The 20455-nt window shown below is 34.8% G+C and overlaps 1 protein-coding gene across 3 annotated transcripts in view; it reads left to right on the top strand.

Moving 5' to 3' along the window:
* Positions 1-20008, top strand: part of PTPN3 (protein tyrosine phosphatase non-receptor type 3) — a 157224-nt gene extending 137216 nt beyond the window's left edge. For all 3 annotated transcript variants that reach the window (XM_039711167.1, XM_039711168.1, XM_039711169.1), the window contains 8 exons: positions 171-337; positions 2934-3024; positions 3272-3333; positions 4178-4324; positions 6443-6571; positions 12469-12614; positions 13225-13360; positions 17233-20008. In XM_039711167.1, the coding sequence (XP_039567101.1) occupies positions 171-337; positions 2934-3024; positions 3272-3333; positions 4178-4324; positions 6443-6571; positions 12469-12614; positions 13225-13360; positions 17233-17310 (956 nt within the window). In that variant the 3' untranslated portion in view covers positions 17311-20008. The remainder of the gene's footprint in view (positions 1-170; positions 338-2933; positions 3025-3271; positions 3334-4177; positions 4325-6442; positions 6572-12468; positions 12615-13224; positions 13361-17232) is intronic.
* The last annotated feature ends 447 nt before the right edge of the window (positions 20009-20455 follow it).

Below are 20455 nucleotides of genomic sequence, written 5' to 3'. Positions count from 1 at the left end.
TATACTGTTTATAGTTTCTACAGTAATATAATACAAAAAGAAATGTGATTAAATGTGTCGCTATTTGCTTTTCTGAGGTTTTGCAAACTGTTCTTATTTCAAGCTGGTAAATTTTTATATCTGCAAAAAACACATTAATGCTCTATTATAACTTCATATGCATCTTTCAGTGGTCAAACAGTTTGTGGATCCCATATCAGAAGATGAAGCTGATTCCCACACTCTGCCAGAATCTATTCTTCCTGTCTGTTCTGAATATGGTGGTGATACACTGGAGGAGTCTATGGAGCAGCTAAGAAGAGGGCTAGAAAGTGGGACTGTCCTTATTCAGTTTGAGGTAGGTAATACTTATCTCTGTAATGCTGTTAGGGTAGAACAGTAGCTGTAACCAGGGAGAATTGAGGGGCTGTAATTAGTTGCAAATCTCATTGTTCCTGTTCAATCTTATCTCAAGACAGCAACAATTTCACTTGCCCAACAGTTTCACACTTCACTACTTACAATAGGGAAGAATGAGTTTTAAGTTTAACACAAAATACCATTTGCTGAGAGAAATGTCTTTAAATGAATATGTTTCTGGCTCAAGTACCCCAAGTTCACTAAATCAGTATTTTTTTGCAGTTGTTTAATTAGGTAGAGTAGTGGGATTTTAACAGAGGTCAGTCTTGTACTTTGTTTCCTTTTCTATGTTCTTCAATATGTTAGCAAGGAAGGTCATAGAAAACTAGCTAATAAAATATTTTATATTTTATTGAATTAGTTTCTTCAGAGTTAGTGTAAGAAATTCCAAAGGATAATTCATCTGCTTCTCTAATGTCAGTGGAGTGCAGTATGTATGTTTGTGCTTGCTTTACTGTTGTAGATTCAAACACTTGTAGTAGCTCTGAATAAACCTTAGTTTATTATGATTTATAAAATTGGCATTGAGTTCTGGAGTAACCCCTTCTGTCACTGAAAACTTGTAGAACAACACTAAAATTTCTTTCTCCTTTTGATATTTTTTTCCTTCACTGTCTCTTTTTAAAGCTGGAAAATTTCATGGTAACAGCTGAAGAGCTGTGGTTTGTATATTGTATAAGCACTCTTTTTATGAAAATTCCTTTCTCTCTATGATTTCTGAGAATTAAAATTCCCCTGGTTTTAAGGAATTGTAGACACTGGTTCATAACTGCTTTCCAAAATCCACAGTACTGGATACAATGCAGCAATTACAATGAATCTGTTGCCTATTGAAGGAATAGCTCAAAAATATGAACTGACCTTTCAATATCTTCCTAACTGTCAAATTATTGACTAAATTTGTACACAAATTTCCTGTAGTGAACTTCATAGGATATTTGATCCTTTATGATATTCTGATATATGATATTATGATATTCATAGGATATTTGATCCTATATTTTATCATTTTTATGGCACTGTTTATAAAAGGATTTTACAGAAAAACTGCAAAAGCTTTTTGAAATATAATAAACTAGGGTACAGCTTAGTGATCTTCTTGCTTTGAGTTTGTTGTTAGTGATCTTCAGAAGCAGAGGCAATGGCAGTGTCTCCTCATCAGCTTTGGTGACTCAAACTCTTCATTCAGTTCAGTAAAATAGTAAATAATTAGCCAGTAGACTGTGAATAATCAAGTTTTTCCAGAATATCTTCCTCAATTTAGTCAGAATTTAAGAAGTCTGTCAATAGCAAGTGATAGTTTACCAGACGACAGTGAAGCTCAAGAATGGTTACTTGACTTAAAATTATTTTTCTTGTCTTCCTAAAAAAGGCAGAAATTGCAACCTGGATCTAATAAAGTGGAGCTTGACTTATAACAGATAGAAGCTTTTCCATTACATATATTATCTTTCTTCTCTGGCTTGTTTATGTTGTATAAGTCGAAAAGTGCAGTGAGCTTTAAATACAGAGTTTTAAGATCCAACAAATCTCAGTAGAATAAATATTTTTGCATGTTGCTCTTTTTCTCTTAACCAGAAAGTAGGGTATTTTAGCCTCCTATTTGTTTCATTCCATTTTGTATATAGAACAATATTCAAAATCTTCATTAAACATGTGAGTTCATATATAATGAACTCTTTGGTAAGTGTTCAGTGAAGGATATAAAACTCTGGCACAGCTAAATTTAATAACTCGGTTGTAAGGTGCTTTCATGCATATTTAATACACAAAAGCTATAGTTGTATAATTACAGTTCTTGTGGGTTTGTTTGGTTTTGTTGCTGTTGTTTCCCCTCTGTGCCTTTTTTTTGTCGTGTTTGATGTACATAGAAGCAAAAGTCATTAGGGTTTGAAAACACCTCCAAGATAATAGAGTCCAGCCATTAACCTTACACCAACTTCAAAATTTTGGTTATACACACATTATATAGACCTCATTTCATATGTCCATTTACTCCAGATAAAGTCTGCAACATAGGGGTTGGCCCAAAAGCAAAGTCACATATTAAGAGATTGTGATACATTGGAGTTGTGGTTTTTTAGGTACTTGCAGGATTGAATTGGATGCATAAACTTTTCTGAAATTTTTATGTTATAGTTGATTCCAGAGAATAAGTCTGCAGCTATTTTGTTTGTTCTGATGCTATTCACTGCTCCCTTGTTCCACCCTCAACCACTGTTGTCCTTCTGGTCTGCAGTTCTAAAAGCAAAAGGCAAACTTGCAGAGCAGTGGTTTATATCAATGGTGCTCACATGCTGGTTTTGCTTTTTTCCCAGAAATTCTTCTAGCTGTCCTGATGGACTAGCAGTAACAGAAATTCTTGTCATGTTAAATACAAGCACCTCTCAAGTGAATTTTGCAGACGGATAGGAAAAACATTGAAGAAAATATGGAATTTTTTTCAGTCTATGCATTTTTGTGTGAATGTAATTAGTGTGTGTATAGCATAATCACATCCCCCAAATCCTATAATGTTTCATTCTACTTTGCAGCAACTCTATAGAAAGAAACCAGGATTGGCTGTTACATGTGCAAAGGTACCTCAGAATATGGACAAGAATAGATACAAAGATGTTCTACCTTGTGAGTCTAAAGTACAGTTTCTGCCTATTTTGCTTTTTAAAACTGCTGTATTGTAGTTGCTGATTAAAGATTTCATTATATAATTGAAGTAATGTAATTGGTCATTTTATTTTGTAAAAGGTAATTTATTCTGTTTGTACTCTGCTGTTTGTGTTTCTGCAAGTCCTCAGGGGTTTTTTTAACTTAATAGAGGGGAAGTATGTCTCTTAATTGCTAATTTTATTCCCTCTTTCTTGTGTGAGTGCAGATGATGCCACAAGGATAATATTGCAAGGAGATGAAGATTACATTAATGCAAATTACGTGAATGTAAGTCATACAGAGACCTGCATTTACTCACTTTCTGTATTACTAAAGCAGAAAAAAATTGGCTTTTTTAGGGAATGAGGATATTTTGTTTTAATTTGGTGGATTGGTAAATGTGAAAGCTACAAAATTTCATAACCTAAAAAGTCGTGAACAGGTTGTGAAACAGGTGAGCATCCTAATACACAGTGGGTGCTACCATGTAGGGATACACTGTGATATGTGCAGAGTCTTTAACCAGTAAAAATAGTTTTATTTTTCCATATACTTCAAATGCTGAGGTTATCTCCAAAAAACTAAGCCCTTTTTCCCTCTAGAACCACTTATGCCTAATAGCTATGCTATGCAGGATCCAGAAGATAAACTAGAGCCTTGATTTCCTTAATCAATCAAGTGTAGGCTAGGAGTCAGAGAAAAAAGAGGCAAAATGTGTATATATTTCTGTCAGAAAGCACCTTAATCACAGATTCAGTTATTAACTTCCTGTGTTTAATATCAGGCAATAAACAGCTTTTGCTATACTTTTGGTGTATATACCCTGCCATCATTCCTTATTAAATATTAAAATTTAGAAAGCTTTGCAGTTTCAAGTTTTCAAGTACATTTTCACTAATAATCTTCTGCTCATAGTTCAGCATGAAGGACTATAGAATCTGTGCTTTACATCTGTTCTGAATTAAAGATTTAAAAGTTTTTCATATAAAATATTGTAATCTTGATTGTCTTATTACTCTGCTTTTTGCCTTAATCCTCCCTCAAAGCTTCTTGTTTGAATGAAATGCAAAAGTTAAAAAAGTACCTGAGTGGTACAAGCAAACTTATCATAGTGTTTTTTTTCCCTCTGTAGATGGAAATTCCTTCTGCTGGCATTGTGAACCGGTACATTGCTACTCAGGGGCCTCTTCCACACACATGTGCACACTTCTGGCAAGTAGTCTGGGATCACAAATTATCACTGATCATCATGCTAACAACACTCACCGAACGAGGACGGGTAAGTACCCAGGCCCTTTTGTGCTGAAAAGTGTACTGTACCTTTGAACTGTTTTCCATTGTTATGGTTAAATAACCCTAAAAGAGGCCAACTTGTTCTGTTGAATTATTCTTCTGAGAGCCAGGCTCTCTGAATTACTTAGAGCAGATAGTCCTCAATTTGCTTTTTGGTATGCTGCTTTGCAAACAAACCAGCTGTCGGAAAAAAAGAAATCACTGCATTCACTCTGTTATGCTGATCAGACAGGTACTACATGCTGTTTTTTTCTCCGTGAGCATTGGCCTCCATGTGGCAGTTTCTCTCCAGAAGATTCAGAAAATATCTGGAAGCATTGAGTGGGTTGGGCAAACCTTGTAGTCTAGCTGTAAAAAGGAGTCTGACTTTGTGGTATTTACTAGTGGTCAGACTTGAGCTAGCTTTTTATTTACATCTCAGGTTTCTTCCTAGAATTGCTTTGATAATTATTTTAATTATGTTTTGATAAATTCTGTCTCTCCTTGAATTTTGTAATAGCACAGTGAAAATCTGATGTGTTTTGATTTAATTTGTCTTTTGTAGTTTTAAAGATTAAGTTTTTATATTAAATGGGAAGGTATTGGTTTTAAAATTTTAGAAGCTGAAAACTCAACAGTTGGATTTTTAAGAGGTGGAGAAGGTGGTGACTCCTGTATGCCCTCACTGCAGCCTTTATATGTATTTCGTATGTGATCTGTCCTACATTATCAAATTTATCTGGCATCCCAGTCAAAACCCAGTGTTTTTAGAAAGCAAGGGAGTGAGTATTTTTTTTTTTAGGTCTTAAACAGCATAAATATTGAGATACAAGGAAGTGGAGTTAAGCAACAATCAGGTTTTAACCACAGTCACATTGTGTAGCTGCTCATGGAAGCAGACATTATTGAACATCACCTGACATAGAAATGCTCCCTTCCTCTTTTGATTGTATTGGTGTAATAATTTCTTTGTATTGAGGAGGAACACAGATTAATAATAGTCTGGAGTTCATACAGGTAGTTGGAAACTTCAAGGCAATTGTTGATAGCTTCTAATCATCCTGCTGATACCTTTGTACACCAGACTCATTTATGAGTTTTGTTTGCTTTCAGAAGTTATTTAGATTTGGCCACTTTGTGGGTGAACTTGCAGGTATAGAAAAATATGTATACTCTTGTTAAGAATATTCCCAGAGGCAAATGCCAAACACTTTCCTAGTACTGGAGGTTTTACATTCCAGACTATCTCTTTCCAATGGTATTAAGATTTGTATGATAGGATTTTTTTTTTTCTCCTCAGTAATGTTCATTTTTTTCAGAAATGAATATATTATTTTGGCTTAAATTTGAAGGGGAAAGTAGTTAAGATAAATTAGCACTGTAAAACTTTCAGGCATAATGGTTATAATTTGGATTTCAAACCTGTGAAAACTTGGATTTTATTAAAGATAAAATCAAGAAATTTTAATTTTCCAAAAATTCCAGCTCATGTGACTCTATCAATTTAAAAGTTACAGACTAAAATAACTTTGAACTTTGTGCAAGTTGCAGTGTCACATCAAAATTTTAATAATTTCCACAGGTGGAGATTCCACATTATCATAGGGCTTTTTGTTTCTGTACTTGTCCTTCTTTGTGGAATATTTTTGCCAACATCTAGTCAGAATTTCCCTTATAGCTTCTTTAGAGTTGCCTCTTGTCCTTTCATTGTTCACTTTGAAGAAAAGTGTGGTTTTGCCTTTGCTGTAACCTGCTATTAGATGGCTAAAGTTAGTTTGACATTTAACCCCTGCACTTCTTTTCTTAAAACAGAATAAATGCATCTTTATTCTCCCACATTGCGCCTTGAGAAGTCATTCTTGCAATTACAGATAAGCAGCAGACAAAGTATTATGCAGCCAATTTACCTGAATATTTATTATAAATCACTAAAACAGAAGTTTATGGGGAACTTAGCCTATTTTGTCCTGTTATTTTTCAATTTGAATGGGAAAAAGTCTAACCAGCAAGCTAAAACAGATTTTGTACCATTCCTTGAATTCCCTGAACAACAACACAAAAAGGAAGGCTGGAAATGGAAGGGCTGAAAACAACAGTCTTGACATGTGCCTAATTTCTCTTACAGACCAAGTGTCATCAGTATTGGCCTGATCCACCAGATGTAATGGAATATGGCTGCTTCCGTGTCAGGTGCCACTCTGAAGACTGCACAATTGCTTATGTTGTCAGAGAAATGGTCATTACCCACATTGAGGTAAATGCTCCTTGCCTTTAATTATCCCCAGACAAGCTGAATGAACACATTTATAGATTGGGTAGATAAAGACTGTGTTTTTGGCAATGTATATGCGTATATCTCTGTGTGTGGATATGATGTGTGTCTATATACACACAGACACCTACATTTTTAAAAATAGAATATGTGTATATTATATGGGTCAACATGGTATAATTATTTCGTTAGAGCTTCTTCAAAGACACACTTTTTGAAATTCTATAATACGTTGTGCTGTACAGGTACTGCAATAAGCACCATAAGGAAGTTTAGTGCTTTTTTTTAAACAGTTCTGCAATCACTGACTCTTCATAAGTACTTTGATTTATAAAGAGAGTTCTTTTCCTAAGTAACTCTGCTCTTTCAAGGATGAAATATGGGTCACTTTGTTAATAGCACATGCAGCTAGAACAGCTAATAAAGAAGTGAAGCTTAATAAAGTTGTTTTGAGAGAAGATGCAGAATCTCACCAGTTTCTTTACATTGTCTTTAGTCAGATTTTAAAAAGTAAAAAAAGTCCATATGTATCTCAATTGAAATGTGTCCAATTTATGAAGAATACTTATATTCCATAACCCGTAATACTTTCCTGCTAATGTTTAGGCAGCATTAGCAAAACACAGCATATTAACTTGTGTTGTGAAATCTGTGTTCAGGTCACATCTGGACTTCCCACAACCTGAATTGTAGGGGTTGAAGTTTGGTTTTTGTTTCTGAGTTGACCTGCATTTCTTATACGTTTCCCTTCTTCCCTCTTTTCCAAAGTTCCATAGTCATAGGTATTTTCTACAAAGATGAAGGAATTATGCTATCATAAGATGAGTAAGAAATCACTGTATACTGACCAAAGACTAACTTTTTAGTCAGTCTTTTAAACTTCTGTGTAGTTAAGCAGCTTTTACTGTTACCAGAATTGCTAGTAGTAATAGAAAGTAGTAGGCAAGGAAAAGGCAATATCTGTTTTAAAATATAATATTTAATCCATGTTCTTACAGCCAGATGACCAATCCTTTACTCTCATACATTTGTAACTTGACATTCTCTCACTTGACAGTGCATCCAAATTTGCTTTAATGTGATTAAGCTTTCCTTTGCAGTCAAACATGTGAGATGTCAGATGTCAGTACTTAAAGGTTTTTCAGTTAAGACAGTTTACATTACTTCTGTTTCTAGATATGATAAACTGCCCAGTCAGGGAGCAGCATGATATTTGTTTCTGTATTTTGGCCAATTACTCCATAAGTGATAAACCTGAATTTCAGCACAGAAGAAATTATCCTCATAAAAGTAGTATTGCAACTATATATACCCAAAGTTTTAGTCATTTTTACTCAAATTATTTATTCATTTGTAACCTTCCTAAATCTCTTTAAATGAAGAAAGGTTTCCTGCCTTTTCTTTCTAAAACCAAGATTGAAAGCTATCCGGTAGCACTAAGTTTGGGGGTTTTTGGGGTTGGTTGAGGCTTTTTATTTTTTAAAAACTCTTCAGAGTCCTTTGGGGACCAGAACAAACAGACCAAAGGAAAGAAATCATGTAGTGAGAGTGCAGAGTTCATCACACAGTGCACTGTTTTGCAAATTGAGATACGTGTTTCTTTATGGTCCTTGACAGAATAGCATAAGAGGCCTGAAACAAATTTTCATTGTTTCCTTTGAGATAAGTGCCTTGCAGTGTATGATTGGCCATTAAATCTCACTGGTTTTGAAACATAAAGAACCAAATAACAAAAGTAAGTGAGAAATGTGATGGCAAGCATGTACAGCAGCATAACATAATGTGTGAATATCACATAATGTGTAAACAGTTGTCCAAGAAATGACAAATGCCCTTGCCAGAGTATCTACTCTTTAGAAACTGGGCTTTACCCCGATCGTTCAGACTCAGCTTTCAAGGTATGTTTGTGAAGCTCAGTGACAAAGAGCTCACCTTTTCCTGCTTAGAAAATAAAAAGACCATTTCAGGGTAGTTCTACATTATTGAAATTATGTTATAACTTCTGTGAAAAAGGACATTAACTGAAACATTGAAATGCAAAATCAATTGCTTAGTTTTAACATAAGTAAGAATTAAGGTTGACATTTCAAGTTTAAATTTCCTACTTTCCATATGATTATTATGATTCTGTGTGTTGATTTTCTGAAGAGCACACAAATCTTTTATTAATCAGGGAGAGTCTGTCATTTAAGGAGAATGAAACAAGGAAGTTTGCCTTTTGATGTAATTATAATGATCAAGGCTGCAAACTGCAGAAGGATGAAGAATGGGTACTTTTGTGGCCGAAGGTCTTCACAGTACAGCTGTATTACAAATGTATTTGAAACACTACCTGTGACAGCCATACTCTGTAAGGAATTTCAGCCCAAATGACAGATTCACTGGAAAAGATGATGTGCTTCTGAGCAAAATCTAGGATGTTAGCTTAACCACAATGAAGCTGCTTCTGCAGTTAGATGTCTTGAATTTGTCCAGGAGGGGTAGGAACAAGTACATAGTTTTGTTAGGGATTTTTTTGCTGAACAGCTTTGCTGTAATGACAGCAAAGAAGCACAATAACAAAGAGCTGGTGTCTTACACCTCTATAGCTCCTTACTAAATAAATGTGGATCAATGCCATGAAGAAGCCAAATGTTGGCCAAAGGGCTGGTGATAAAATGGGCAAATTACTGAAGTGTCACGGGAGTCTGTTGTTTGGGCCAATTTTTTTTAATCCATAATTTTTAAACTGATTTGGAGAAATAGCAAATACATGATTTCCATTGAAATTAGTCCACATGAATAAAAAAAAATCAATAATTTTGGAATAGCAAGGTGTAGAAGGTCAAGTTAAACAAAAATAGCAACCAAGCCATAAGCAGCTGTTGCTGTCTCACTTCCTCTAAAGCTCATCAATCAGGACTAATAAAGCCAGATTTTTATGAAGAAAAATTATACATTTGTCAGTCATTAGGATCACTGTCATTGAAAACCTCAGTGCTAAAAGAAATAACTGTGGAAAAGATTTAAACTGAGTTGCAGAGAATAGTGGTTTGATTAAAAACTTGAATATGAGAAGTTACCTTTTATTTTCCATTATCAGATTTTTATAAAGGAGCAAGATCTGAGAGGAATAGTGTTTAAATATAAGTATTACTAACAGAACATATACAGTAGGGCTAGCTATGGAACCAGTAACTACAATTCTAGCATTTTTTTCATGTAGAAGTGCTAGATTTTAGTAGCTATGATGGTCTTTTAATGTAAGTTATTTCCATGTGGGGTGTTGTTTGGCTGACATTTTCTGTATTTAAAAACTGACTTTCACTATTCTTGAAGATAATATGTTTTTAAAAAAGCCAAAAACCCTGCTAAAAGTAACTTCAAAAATCTGGACTTCATCAGACTACTGCTTTGACATTTTCTGCAAGAGAGATAAAAACTCAGACATAGAAAAACTAATTGTAACATATAAAAATATATTTACTGTTTACACTAGGTTTAAATTGCTAATAAAACATAAAGTGTTTTAAATACTTGTGCATTTTGGAAAGCAAGTGGAAAGCAGTGTAGTCAAGTTCCAGCATTTTGAATCATCTCAGAAGAGCTCAACAAAATAATGAAAACTGATCATGTTAAAGCACAAATAGTTCGAAGGCTACACTGAGGCTTGAGGCAAACCTGGAATAATAACAAACACCTAAAATGGTCTCTCAGGATGATTAGGGCACATAACAGAAATTGAAGATGCTTACACCAAAAGCAACAGCTGTGAGGACTAAGTGCATGTTCTCAGTGTATTCTTACTCTGAGTCTTAACATATGTAACATATCTTTTGTACCTAACGTGTGTAAACTATTTGACTAAATGCAGTTCACTCTATTTGAGCCTGAAGTACTGATAAGCAAAAATTAAGCCAGCTCTTTCCTTTGTTCTAAGCTTTTAAAATGGCTTGTTGCTTCTACAGTTCATTGTCAGGGTTTCTCAGGTGTGCCACTGGCACTTATCCATATTGTGTAGCTTTAAGTTCTTGAAGTACATGGAAAGCAACTGGATATTCAGTCTTGGATAATTCAAATTAATCAAGTCTTTGTTTCACCAGGATGCTGTAATTCAAACATCTCTGATTTAAGAGAATCAGCTCAAACTGTTACATGTAATTGCTGCTTTATCTCATTTCCCTTTTGAAGAGGTTCTGTTTAAGCAAGTGCAGATTTTCAGAGGACTTTTTAATGACATTTTATATATATATTTTTGTATTTTTTTTAATCTATGGCATTTCAGAAAAAAGTGAATGGTAATCATTTCATCAAGGTCAGCATTTCCTACTCATTAGAGCTGGGTAGCAAAAGGCCATGCATGCTTTTTCATGCAGAGATCCTGGTCATTGTGCATCTTTTGATGACATGGATGGTGGATCCCCATGTAATTTGTATTACAATGAGCTTGGTCATTAAAGTTAGATTACGTTGTCCATGTGGGCCTTATGCTGTACCTTTTAATTGTTGATTGCTCATGTTTTGCTTTTAAGAAGCAAATTATGAGCTGTGTCATTTTTCTTTTTGTCCCTGTGGGCAATTGTAAATTTCTGCAATTGCTTTGACTGGAAAAAATGTATTCCCTAAGACTCCACTTAGTACAGAGGTACTACTTATTCCATCTTTTATGTCCTACTAGCCTGTTCCCTGGGAGTAGAACATCCTCAAGTGGGAGAGGAAAACAAGCAGCTGAAGACATTTAAAACAGGTCCTATATTTCAGCAGTTGTGTACAGAAGAGAAAAGGGGAAAAACCTTTTAAAGTCACTAGCATCACAAAAACATTCCTGTGTGGACCACTAGGGAAAGGCCAACTTTTATCCACTAATCCAATTATATAGGAGAGTTTTATTTCAGAAAGGTGCAAAATGTTAAGTCTGATAATGGACATAAATTCAATGCAGGTAACAGCTTAACTATTGCAAAACGTGTGGAAGGAATAAGATTTGAAGACTTGTCTCAGTTTGTGAAGATTGACATCCTCACTGCATGATGCTTCAGAGCTCATGAGCATCTTAGGTCTTTTCCTTCCCACCCTAACCATTAGTTATATCTGTAACACATCAGTTCAGCTCCATCCGAATGCAGAGATGATTGAGTGATTTCATAATCAGAATTAACAAAAAGCTAAACTGAAAGGACTTCTGTGAAACTTCAGAGATTTTACATATAATTCAAAAATTAAAGAAAAGAATTCTTTGTACAACAGAATCTTTTAACTAATTATATTGCTTCCATACAGGAAAGTATTCTCCTGTGGATCATACAGATGTCATTCATATATGTACAATAAGCATGTATGTATGAATGATATGTATATATCTATATATACTATTTTCTATCAGAAACCAGATTTAGCAAGTGTTGCAGGCAACTTAATTATACCTGAATCTGTGAGTGTGCAGAGATATATTTACAGTGGACTGTATAGCCCTAAATCCCTGTTATATTGATATTGTTCTCAGTAGTTCTGCTGTTCTCCGTTGTTTCTTCCAACCAGGTCTAAACTATTGTGCAGTACTGTTATGTTTATGTCTTATAGCATTTTACCTCAGGTGAATCAATGATGTCAAAGTATAACAGGTCAACAGTCAATAAATCAAAAAAATAAAGTGTTTAGATCACAGAAGTTAAACTTGATACCTCATTTATTTAGAAAATGTTGTGCCTTATGAATTCTTTCCAAGAATTACATGTCCACATTTCACAATGAATTTTAAAATCACAAACATTTTCTACAACATCTACCTCTTATTTCATCTGCAGAAAACACTTGCTGTGAAAAATATTATTTGTATCTTGTAAAGATTAATACAGGAGTCGTAACACTGGCCATTTTTAAAAAACTTTACTGTATTTTAGACAGAACAACAGCACACCGTCACCCATCTTCAGTATGTAGCTTGGCCTGATCATGGCGTTCCTGATGACTCCATGGACTTCTTGGAGTTTGTGACCTTTATGAGGCCAAAGAGAGTAAAGAATGAGCCAGTTCTTGTTCACTGCAGGTACTTGTGTTTTAAAACTCTGATTATAGATCCTTGAATGAGATGAAAATGTTAAACTGTGCAATATGAGCATTTACTGCTGATGATGGAAATACTGATGTTCTATCTAAAGGATGAGTTTACTTTGTCTCCCTTTCTCCTGCAACCTTTTTGTGAAATGGCTTAGTCACATAATTATCACAGATCTGATAATCTGCAATTTAGTATGTTTTCTGATTTTTATCCTTTACCACTGTTGTAATCTTATTTTGAATGGTAATGCTAAAATTCTTTTCCTGCTGTTCAAGTGTGTGTCATAAAAGCAGTTAATTAGATCTTACCTTTTTTAAGACAAAAATATAAAACCTGTACAGTTTGAGCAGTTTAATTGTCTAAAAATTAATCTACTTTAGGTGAGGTTTTAGTTTTATTTATATTTTAAAATATTTTCTTTTTAGTAATTGTCAGAAAATATTGCTGAAGTTGCTGTAAAAATAAACTTTGCACTCTCTTTGGATTTTATTAGGGTCTTCCTGCAATTTCTAAGTCTGTCCTACTATTAAGACTGATATGAATTTGATGTATTGCAAAAACCTAATTTTATAGACTATTCTCCTGTTGTGTTTCACAGCGCAGGAATCGGTCGCACCGGTGTGTTGGTCACTATGGAAACAGCCATGTGCTTAATTGAAAGGAACCAGCCTGTTTATCCACTGGATATTGTACGGAAAATGCGAGACCAGAGAGCTATGATGGTGCAAACATCAGTAAGTGATGGAAAGGAAGCATCATTTTCTGTACTTATACTGGACTTGTCAAGTTATAAAACTGGTCCAAAATTTTATAAAGGATCTAGTAGTATGAATCTTCAGTTGCCATTATATATCAAACTTTATATATCAAATAAATTTAGCATAATGTAGCATAGTGGCAAAGGCTGCTTTGCTAATGAAGCATGTATTTTTCTATTTTTAAAATATTTCTTATCTTGCCATGAAAATGTGATTTATTTTGATACATTGTAAGTAGTCAGAATGCCCAAAGTCAGACTTGTACTGATCATCTGTTCCTGGTCCTTTGTCTAAATTCTCTGCAAGAAGATAGAATAAATTTTTGCTTTTTATTCTAGTACAGAATACCATAGGAAGTTATTAACTTGAAGGTAAAATCAAAAGTGTTTGTGGCCTGGTTTGAAAAGAAGGAAGTGGCTTTTCAAACGGACACTTTAGAGTAGAAATTCTATAAGAACATATAGATTCTTTAAAATTTTTGCCAATACCCGGTTGGAAAAAAATTAAGGGCATGTTGTGTAGCACCAGTAATGGAAACATGAAAGTAGATGGCAATTTTAAGATAAAACTGATACAGCTTGAGTTCATGAGAGTAATTTTTTGTCAGCTTTGGAAATGAGCATATTAACATTAGAGATGGATGAAAGATGAGAGATAGTTCTTTCTTTAGGAGAGGCTAGATAACAAGAATTCTGAGTGTGGGTTATCTTGCAGAGCTAAATGCCCTATAAGAAATGAAAATAAGGGGGTTTAGACATGGAAAGCCAACAATTAAATTGGGCATTTCTGTCTCATCTTACAAATAAAACGCCTGAAATGCATTGAAATAAAATCCATTTGATCACAAAAAAAAGTTAACTTAAAAAGACAAATTCTATTCATTAACAAGTTAATGACTGCAGAAATTAGCATTATGACTAGATGTGGGGAATGTCTTGGATCATCAAAGGGCATAAAGGTGTCAGGATCTGCCGTTGCCTGTGTACCATTAGAGTGCTCAGTGAGCAGAGCTTGTCCGTGCCTGCTGCTGGGACTGGTGCTCCTTGCCACAGGAGTGCACCCTCTGGAAGAGGGTGGCGACTGTGTGGTTGAAAAGAAGTGATTTGAAGGGTGCTCTGCCTTACCTTGCTGAAGTGGAAGCTGAGCTGGTGACAAAGGTGGTCATGAGATGAAATACACTAGCTTCACGTTTGAGGAAGCTGAGTGTTAACTTCTGGAGTTGCACCCGTCTATACCCCTCAGTTTCTAAAATTACCTAAACAAATTCAAGCTTCAACATTCTAGAAGTGGTCCTCTTTTTGAGAATCAGGCATAAAGAGCTGAAGTAAACTTGAGCTTGCCAGAAGACTGAATCCCATTTTTTTTACAACAGAAATCAGCCAGAATTGTCCTTTCACTCCACACTTTGACATAGCTGAAGAATATAGGGAATAGTTATAAATATAGCTACAGTCAGACTCCCAGTGTGGAAAACAAATATCTAAAATAGGATTCTTTACCTTGCTTGCTGTGTTACACAGTTTGCTGTCACCACAATCAGGAAAAGGATGATCTGTCGTACCAATACTGTGAACCTAAATTTGCTTGTTGTTTCTGAAGAAGGCAGATACTATTGTGAAAAGCCAGTGAGCAAAATTAGCATTATATGCTGTAAATTAGACACAGAAGCAAGCACTCAGCTGTGAGAAAACAGAATAACAGAAAGCTGCATGTTAATATTTCGATCTATCCTGGGTGCACTATCCCATTCCCATCCTGCGTTCCAGCTAGCCTCACTGCTCATATTTGAAATCCTGCTTAGAGTGTCTGGGAGAAGCTAGAGATTATTCAGTTGCAATAAAGGGATTGTTCAATTTTAATAGCCTTGCCTAAAGCATGTTGAACTGCCCTGTGGGGATTGTGTGTATGCTCCATTTCTAAGGTGATATGATTTGCCAGATACATGTTGTGCCAGGGCACAGTCAAAAAGAATGGACGGATCAGAGCTATTACCTGGTCAGTTCAGTGTCTGTTGTTAATCATGTGGAAGCTGTAGCTTCTCAAAGACCAGTAATTTTGTTATCATGAGCAGCAAAAATAGCTTAAACCAAAATGCTTAAACTGTAACAAAATTGGTGTAACTGGCCTTTCAAAATATTTAAAAAAAAATTAACCAATAAAGAGAAATTAGGTATCGAAGCAATACAAAATACAGTGCTTAGGATGTGCATAATACAAGTAGCTATCAGCTGAGTGAGCAGTAGGAATAAATGCAACAGATAACAGCAAAAAAAACAAGTAGTCAGAGGAAGCAATGGTGAAGTGCTCATTCTTTTATTTGTTCAGTAACTTGATCACACAAGTTAACAGAAGTATAGAACAGAGAGCTAAATACCACACCTGGCTTGTTCAGGCAGTAGAAATATGGAAATGACAATAACAGTGAAGATACAAGTCAAGGTAATTAAGAAATAAGAACAAAATGATATTGAAGGTGGGAGTAATTGACTGAAAGGTTGAAAGAAAAGCCAGGAAAACTGCAATGCAGAAAACTCATTTTCACCTTCCTGTTTTCCTTAAGTTTTTCTGTACTTAAAAGAAAATGTATTGTGTTATGTTATGGACAAGAATGACATTCCAAACCACTGGTATATAAAGACAACGTAAGGTCCTTCACAGTCCAAATGTTATCTTTTAGCCCTGCTCTTTGGGAGATGTTGGGAGAAAGTTTGCAGATGCTTCAGAAGTTGATGGAAGCTGACAATACAAGGGCAGCTGGGAGAACATTTCAAAGATGGAAAAAGGGTTATTAAAAATGTGAAGCTTTGCTTCTCTGAATATATGACAGAACTTTGGAGAAAAGGGTTCATTTGGGGGCTTGACAATAGTACTTTCACAGAAGAAGTGAGGATACTTTGATCTTTGCAAATTCTTTTAAATTTCAATCATCTTGTGTTCTCAGGATTGTGTTAGTCAAAAAAATTTATTCAGGCTACCTGGATTTTTAGTTCTGCACTAGTCCTATTGATAATGTCTCCATGTATCACTTTTTAGGAAGAGGCTTACAGGCTAATTGTTTTTAACAAATAGGTACCATTACAAGGTTGTAGAAGAGCTAGTCTTTGTAATAGTATAATGCAAAAAAGAAACTCTGATTTGTGAAGACTTGAAGATCTAATTGAGATCAAAATGTTGGGTGAAAGAAGAATTAATGTGGCTGCTGATCTTCAAAAATATTAATTTGAAAGGTTTTGATCCCCTTCTGTTACAAAAGGAGATATGTGGTCTGATCAAAAATTGAAAATAAAGTGACTCCTTCTGCAGTACTGTAGGTTGTTTGGGGAAAAAAAAAAAAGAGTTCAGTTAGGTAGTTGCACCTATAGATCCTATATGTCAACTTTAAATATGCCCAGTAATATGCAGCTGCAGGATTGGCAAGCTCAGAATACTTGTAATAATCAGATAACTACCAATCCCCCCCCAAAATAGATGAGATGTATAAAGAAGGTAAATATCATGTTAAATTTAGTCAAATTTAATTTAGTTAAATTTAGTCAAATGCATAGTTTTTACAAATAATTCATTTTCCCTGAAAATTAAGCACATATTATTTTAGTTTGGGGAACTATATTTTCCTTGGTGTGTGATTTTTTAATGCTTGTCCTTCAAGGAAGAGTAAATGTCAGCTTTGTTTACTGCAAACACAGACAGAAGAGCAGGATTTTCTCCTCCCATCCTTGTAGCCCCTCTCCTGTCATTGCTCAGGAAAAAAGGAAGCTGTGGAACTGTTAGTCCTATTCAATAATACTGTCTAATCAGCAGTTTAACTGAACATCTGTAAATGTTTTTGTGTTTTCTTTCCTCCACAGAGTCAATACAAATTTGTTTGTGAAGCTATTCTTCGTGTTTACAAAGAAGGATTGGTTCGACCACTGGATTCTAGTTAGCACAGCAGTGAAGGATGTCTTTTTTTGCGTAAAAAACCTGCTCTTTAAGTAAAGTAAGGGCTTGTTTCTGAAAGCAACCAGAACGGACTAGAAGCCCATGAAAAGACAGATGAGCACATTTGAACTGTGGCACTTTAAATTTCTCAAGAAGATTGCTAAATCATGTACAGTATAACAAAGTCACATAGATAAATATATGACAGCAATTGTGTGTAATATGCTTTATTCACATAGACAACCATAAACAATCATGGAAACCTTAACACATATCTTTTACTGCCTTAAAACACCCTTTACTTTGGAAGTTACAAAGTTCCTTGTTTTTCCTTTGAAATAGCAAAAGGAAAACTCCTATTATTGAAATGATACTCCCTAAGAAGGTATTTAATATATTTGTATTGTATGAAAGCTCATTGAATATTTGTAAATTTCTCATTGGGATACTAAATATCCATGGAACTGTAACCTTGACTAAAAGGCTGATGAAGAGTTTAAAGGCTAATGCATAACTACTGAGCTGGAGAAATTTAGTATTCAGTTACCGTAAATCTATTAGTGAGTATGCCAGCTGTTATAATATGCTGCTTACAAATCACATCTACTGTATGTGATGTGATAATAATGCTGCAGTTAGGCATTTATGCAGATGGTACAGTCTACATCTCTTGTTGATCAATTTTAGTTGCAACTTGCCCTTTTGACAGTGACCTACTTCTTACAGTTTTGGTTATTGCATCCCTTTTCTTCTGTTTCTGCTGTCCATCTCCTTTATACTTTTCACTGCTGTTTCTATATGTGGACTGAAAACATTTTAACTTAAAATGAGGTTTCATTCTCTGTCATGTTTGTTTCCATGTGTATTTATGAGTTTTCAGATGTAAATGTGGATTAATGTTGCACACAAGTACTAGACTTTTGACTTACTGTATATGCAAAGTAGTCTAATCCAATACTGGAAGAAAAACTACTACTGAACCCATCAAATATGTTGCTGCTATTTCGAGGTGTGAAGCTTACAAGGGCACAGGTGTTGCTAGTGTTCAGATGGTGATAAAATGTTGACTTGCTGCCCTCCAGCAAAGCGCTCTTACCCGGCAAAACACGACTCCCTTTTGCAAGAGTTCTCCAGATTTACTGTGTTTCTTGCTTATACAGAAATGCAGTTAAATTCACCTGAAGATTTACATGGAAAGAAATAATGAATTTGTACTTTGATGAATAATTCACCCTAAGGTACACTGGTCTCTATTTCATTTCAGATGGGAGAATTGGACTTTCTGAACAGTATAACCACATTTGTATAATGTTAAATTATTTTGTGTGTGCTTTTTGATTAACCTGAGATAGTTATTAATTTTTGATAGTGTTTAAAAAATATTCTAAGGGACTGTTTAAAACTCTGTTATTTAAAAAATTAGTCCTAAATAGGGAAGAATTTTTATGGGGCATATTAGCCAGATGTTTATATGTATAAAAGAGAAAATTAGATAATTCTTTTTTTCAGAGAGATATATATGCACACACATATTCAGATGTATTTTAGAATTATGGTTTGTATTATAGATATTACCATTTATAGCTGGAGTTTCATTATAGAAACTATCACAGCTGTACAATATGTGTCTCTCATGTCACTGGAAGACTGTTTTTTTCCCCCAGGAGATAACTAGAAAGTGCATGTAGGATGAGCTAAATTACTGACTTGTCTTTCGTAGGCTTGGTCCTTTCTCCAAGATTACATTTTTAGCTATAGCTGAAGAAGATATCTGGTTACTGTTTATTGATCAAAAGAGTTTTAATTGAGATGTGCGGAGTAGTTGGCAACATGGAAACCTTCTTGGCTTCTTAGGTTGAATGGTGAATAGGTTTGTGCTCATCTTTACATAGTGGATTCCAAGTTTCACTTTGACTGGAGTTTTCTGTAATATATGGATCATTGTCATCTTGCTCGATTGGGCATAGATTAAAAACCAAAAGACTGGTTCACTCTTACCTTACTAAATTGTGTCAGGTAGCTCAATCAGTCTGTGATTCCAAATGTAAAATGGTAATGGACATGCACATATTACTTGGCAAGCTTTGTTATGTGCGTGCCTGTCTGTTAAAACGTATCTCTTTTTTTTTTTTTTTTTAAGTTTTCCTCTGCCCAGGTCTCAGAGTCATCCCTTACAGCTGGCATGACTTGCATTTAATAGTTTGTGAAGAAGTGAAAAAAGGCAACAAAATAAATTGTAAGAAAATATTCAGAGCATCTTTGTGACATACGTGTCTTTCATGGAAGTACTCATGTTTTCTTTGTGTTCAAGGTTATTCCTATATTCCATTTGCTATTTATGTTTCTTCATGTTTAATATGTACTTACCAAAGCACTGTAAATGTATTTCTTGTATAGCTCCAGTCTCAAGATACATGGTATAGGCTTGACTTGGGTTAGTATGTGTGCATTTAAATGATGACTGTCATATTGTGACAACAAATGCTGCTCTTGTTTTGGTAAACTTGAATGGGTTTGGTAATACCATTGGGGAGCTCTTAATACCATTGGGATTTTAATAACTTGTTTGGAATTGCTGGTCACAAGGAGAATACTCAAAGCTATATAAATAGTAATCTCTGTAAGTTTTTTGGGTTTTTTGTGTTTTTGTTGTTTTTTTTTTAAATACCTGGGAGGAAATATTAACTACGCAAGTATCTTGTATATTGTGTCCATCTTTATTTCAGTCGTGCTGGGTTTTGCACATGTACCTGTAGGATCCATATGGGAGAATTGAAGGGGTTTTGTCTTCTCTCTGTGTAGTGTGTGATGACTGTGTAGTGTGATGCACTGAATGAAGTATGCTTTAGATCTGATCTTGCAATGAAACATAATTATGAAAACATCTTCCCGCTGGCTTTTGTTTTCGCAAAAATTAAGAAATCATGAAGATATAGATTTAAAATTGACCAATTTGGGGGGATTTTGGTGGGAGTTAAAACTTGTGAGCACAAAGTTTTTAATTGTCAAGCAGTTGGCAAGTGGTAGAAGATGCTATGAAGAAAAGATTCTGTATAACCTTCATAAACATTTTACCCTTGATTTTTCCTGTGCTGGCATGGTCATGACAATAAGTATTCAAAATGTCTGGTGTGGTGGTGGTGGATGAAG

Source organism: Passer montanus, unplaced genomic scaffold (assembly GCF_014805655.1).
Source record: "Passer montanus isolate IOZ18808 unplaced genomic scaffold, ASM1480565v1 scaffold24, whole genome shotgun sequence".
Classification (NCBI taxonomy): Eukaryota; Metazoa; Chordata; class Aves; order Passeriformes; family Passeridae; genus Passer; species Passer montanus.
Note: the sequence above shows the minus strand (reverse complement) of the source record. Positions and strands in the feature narration are given on the sequence as shown.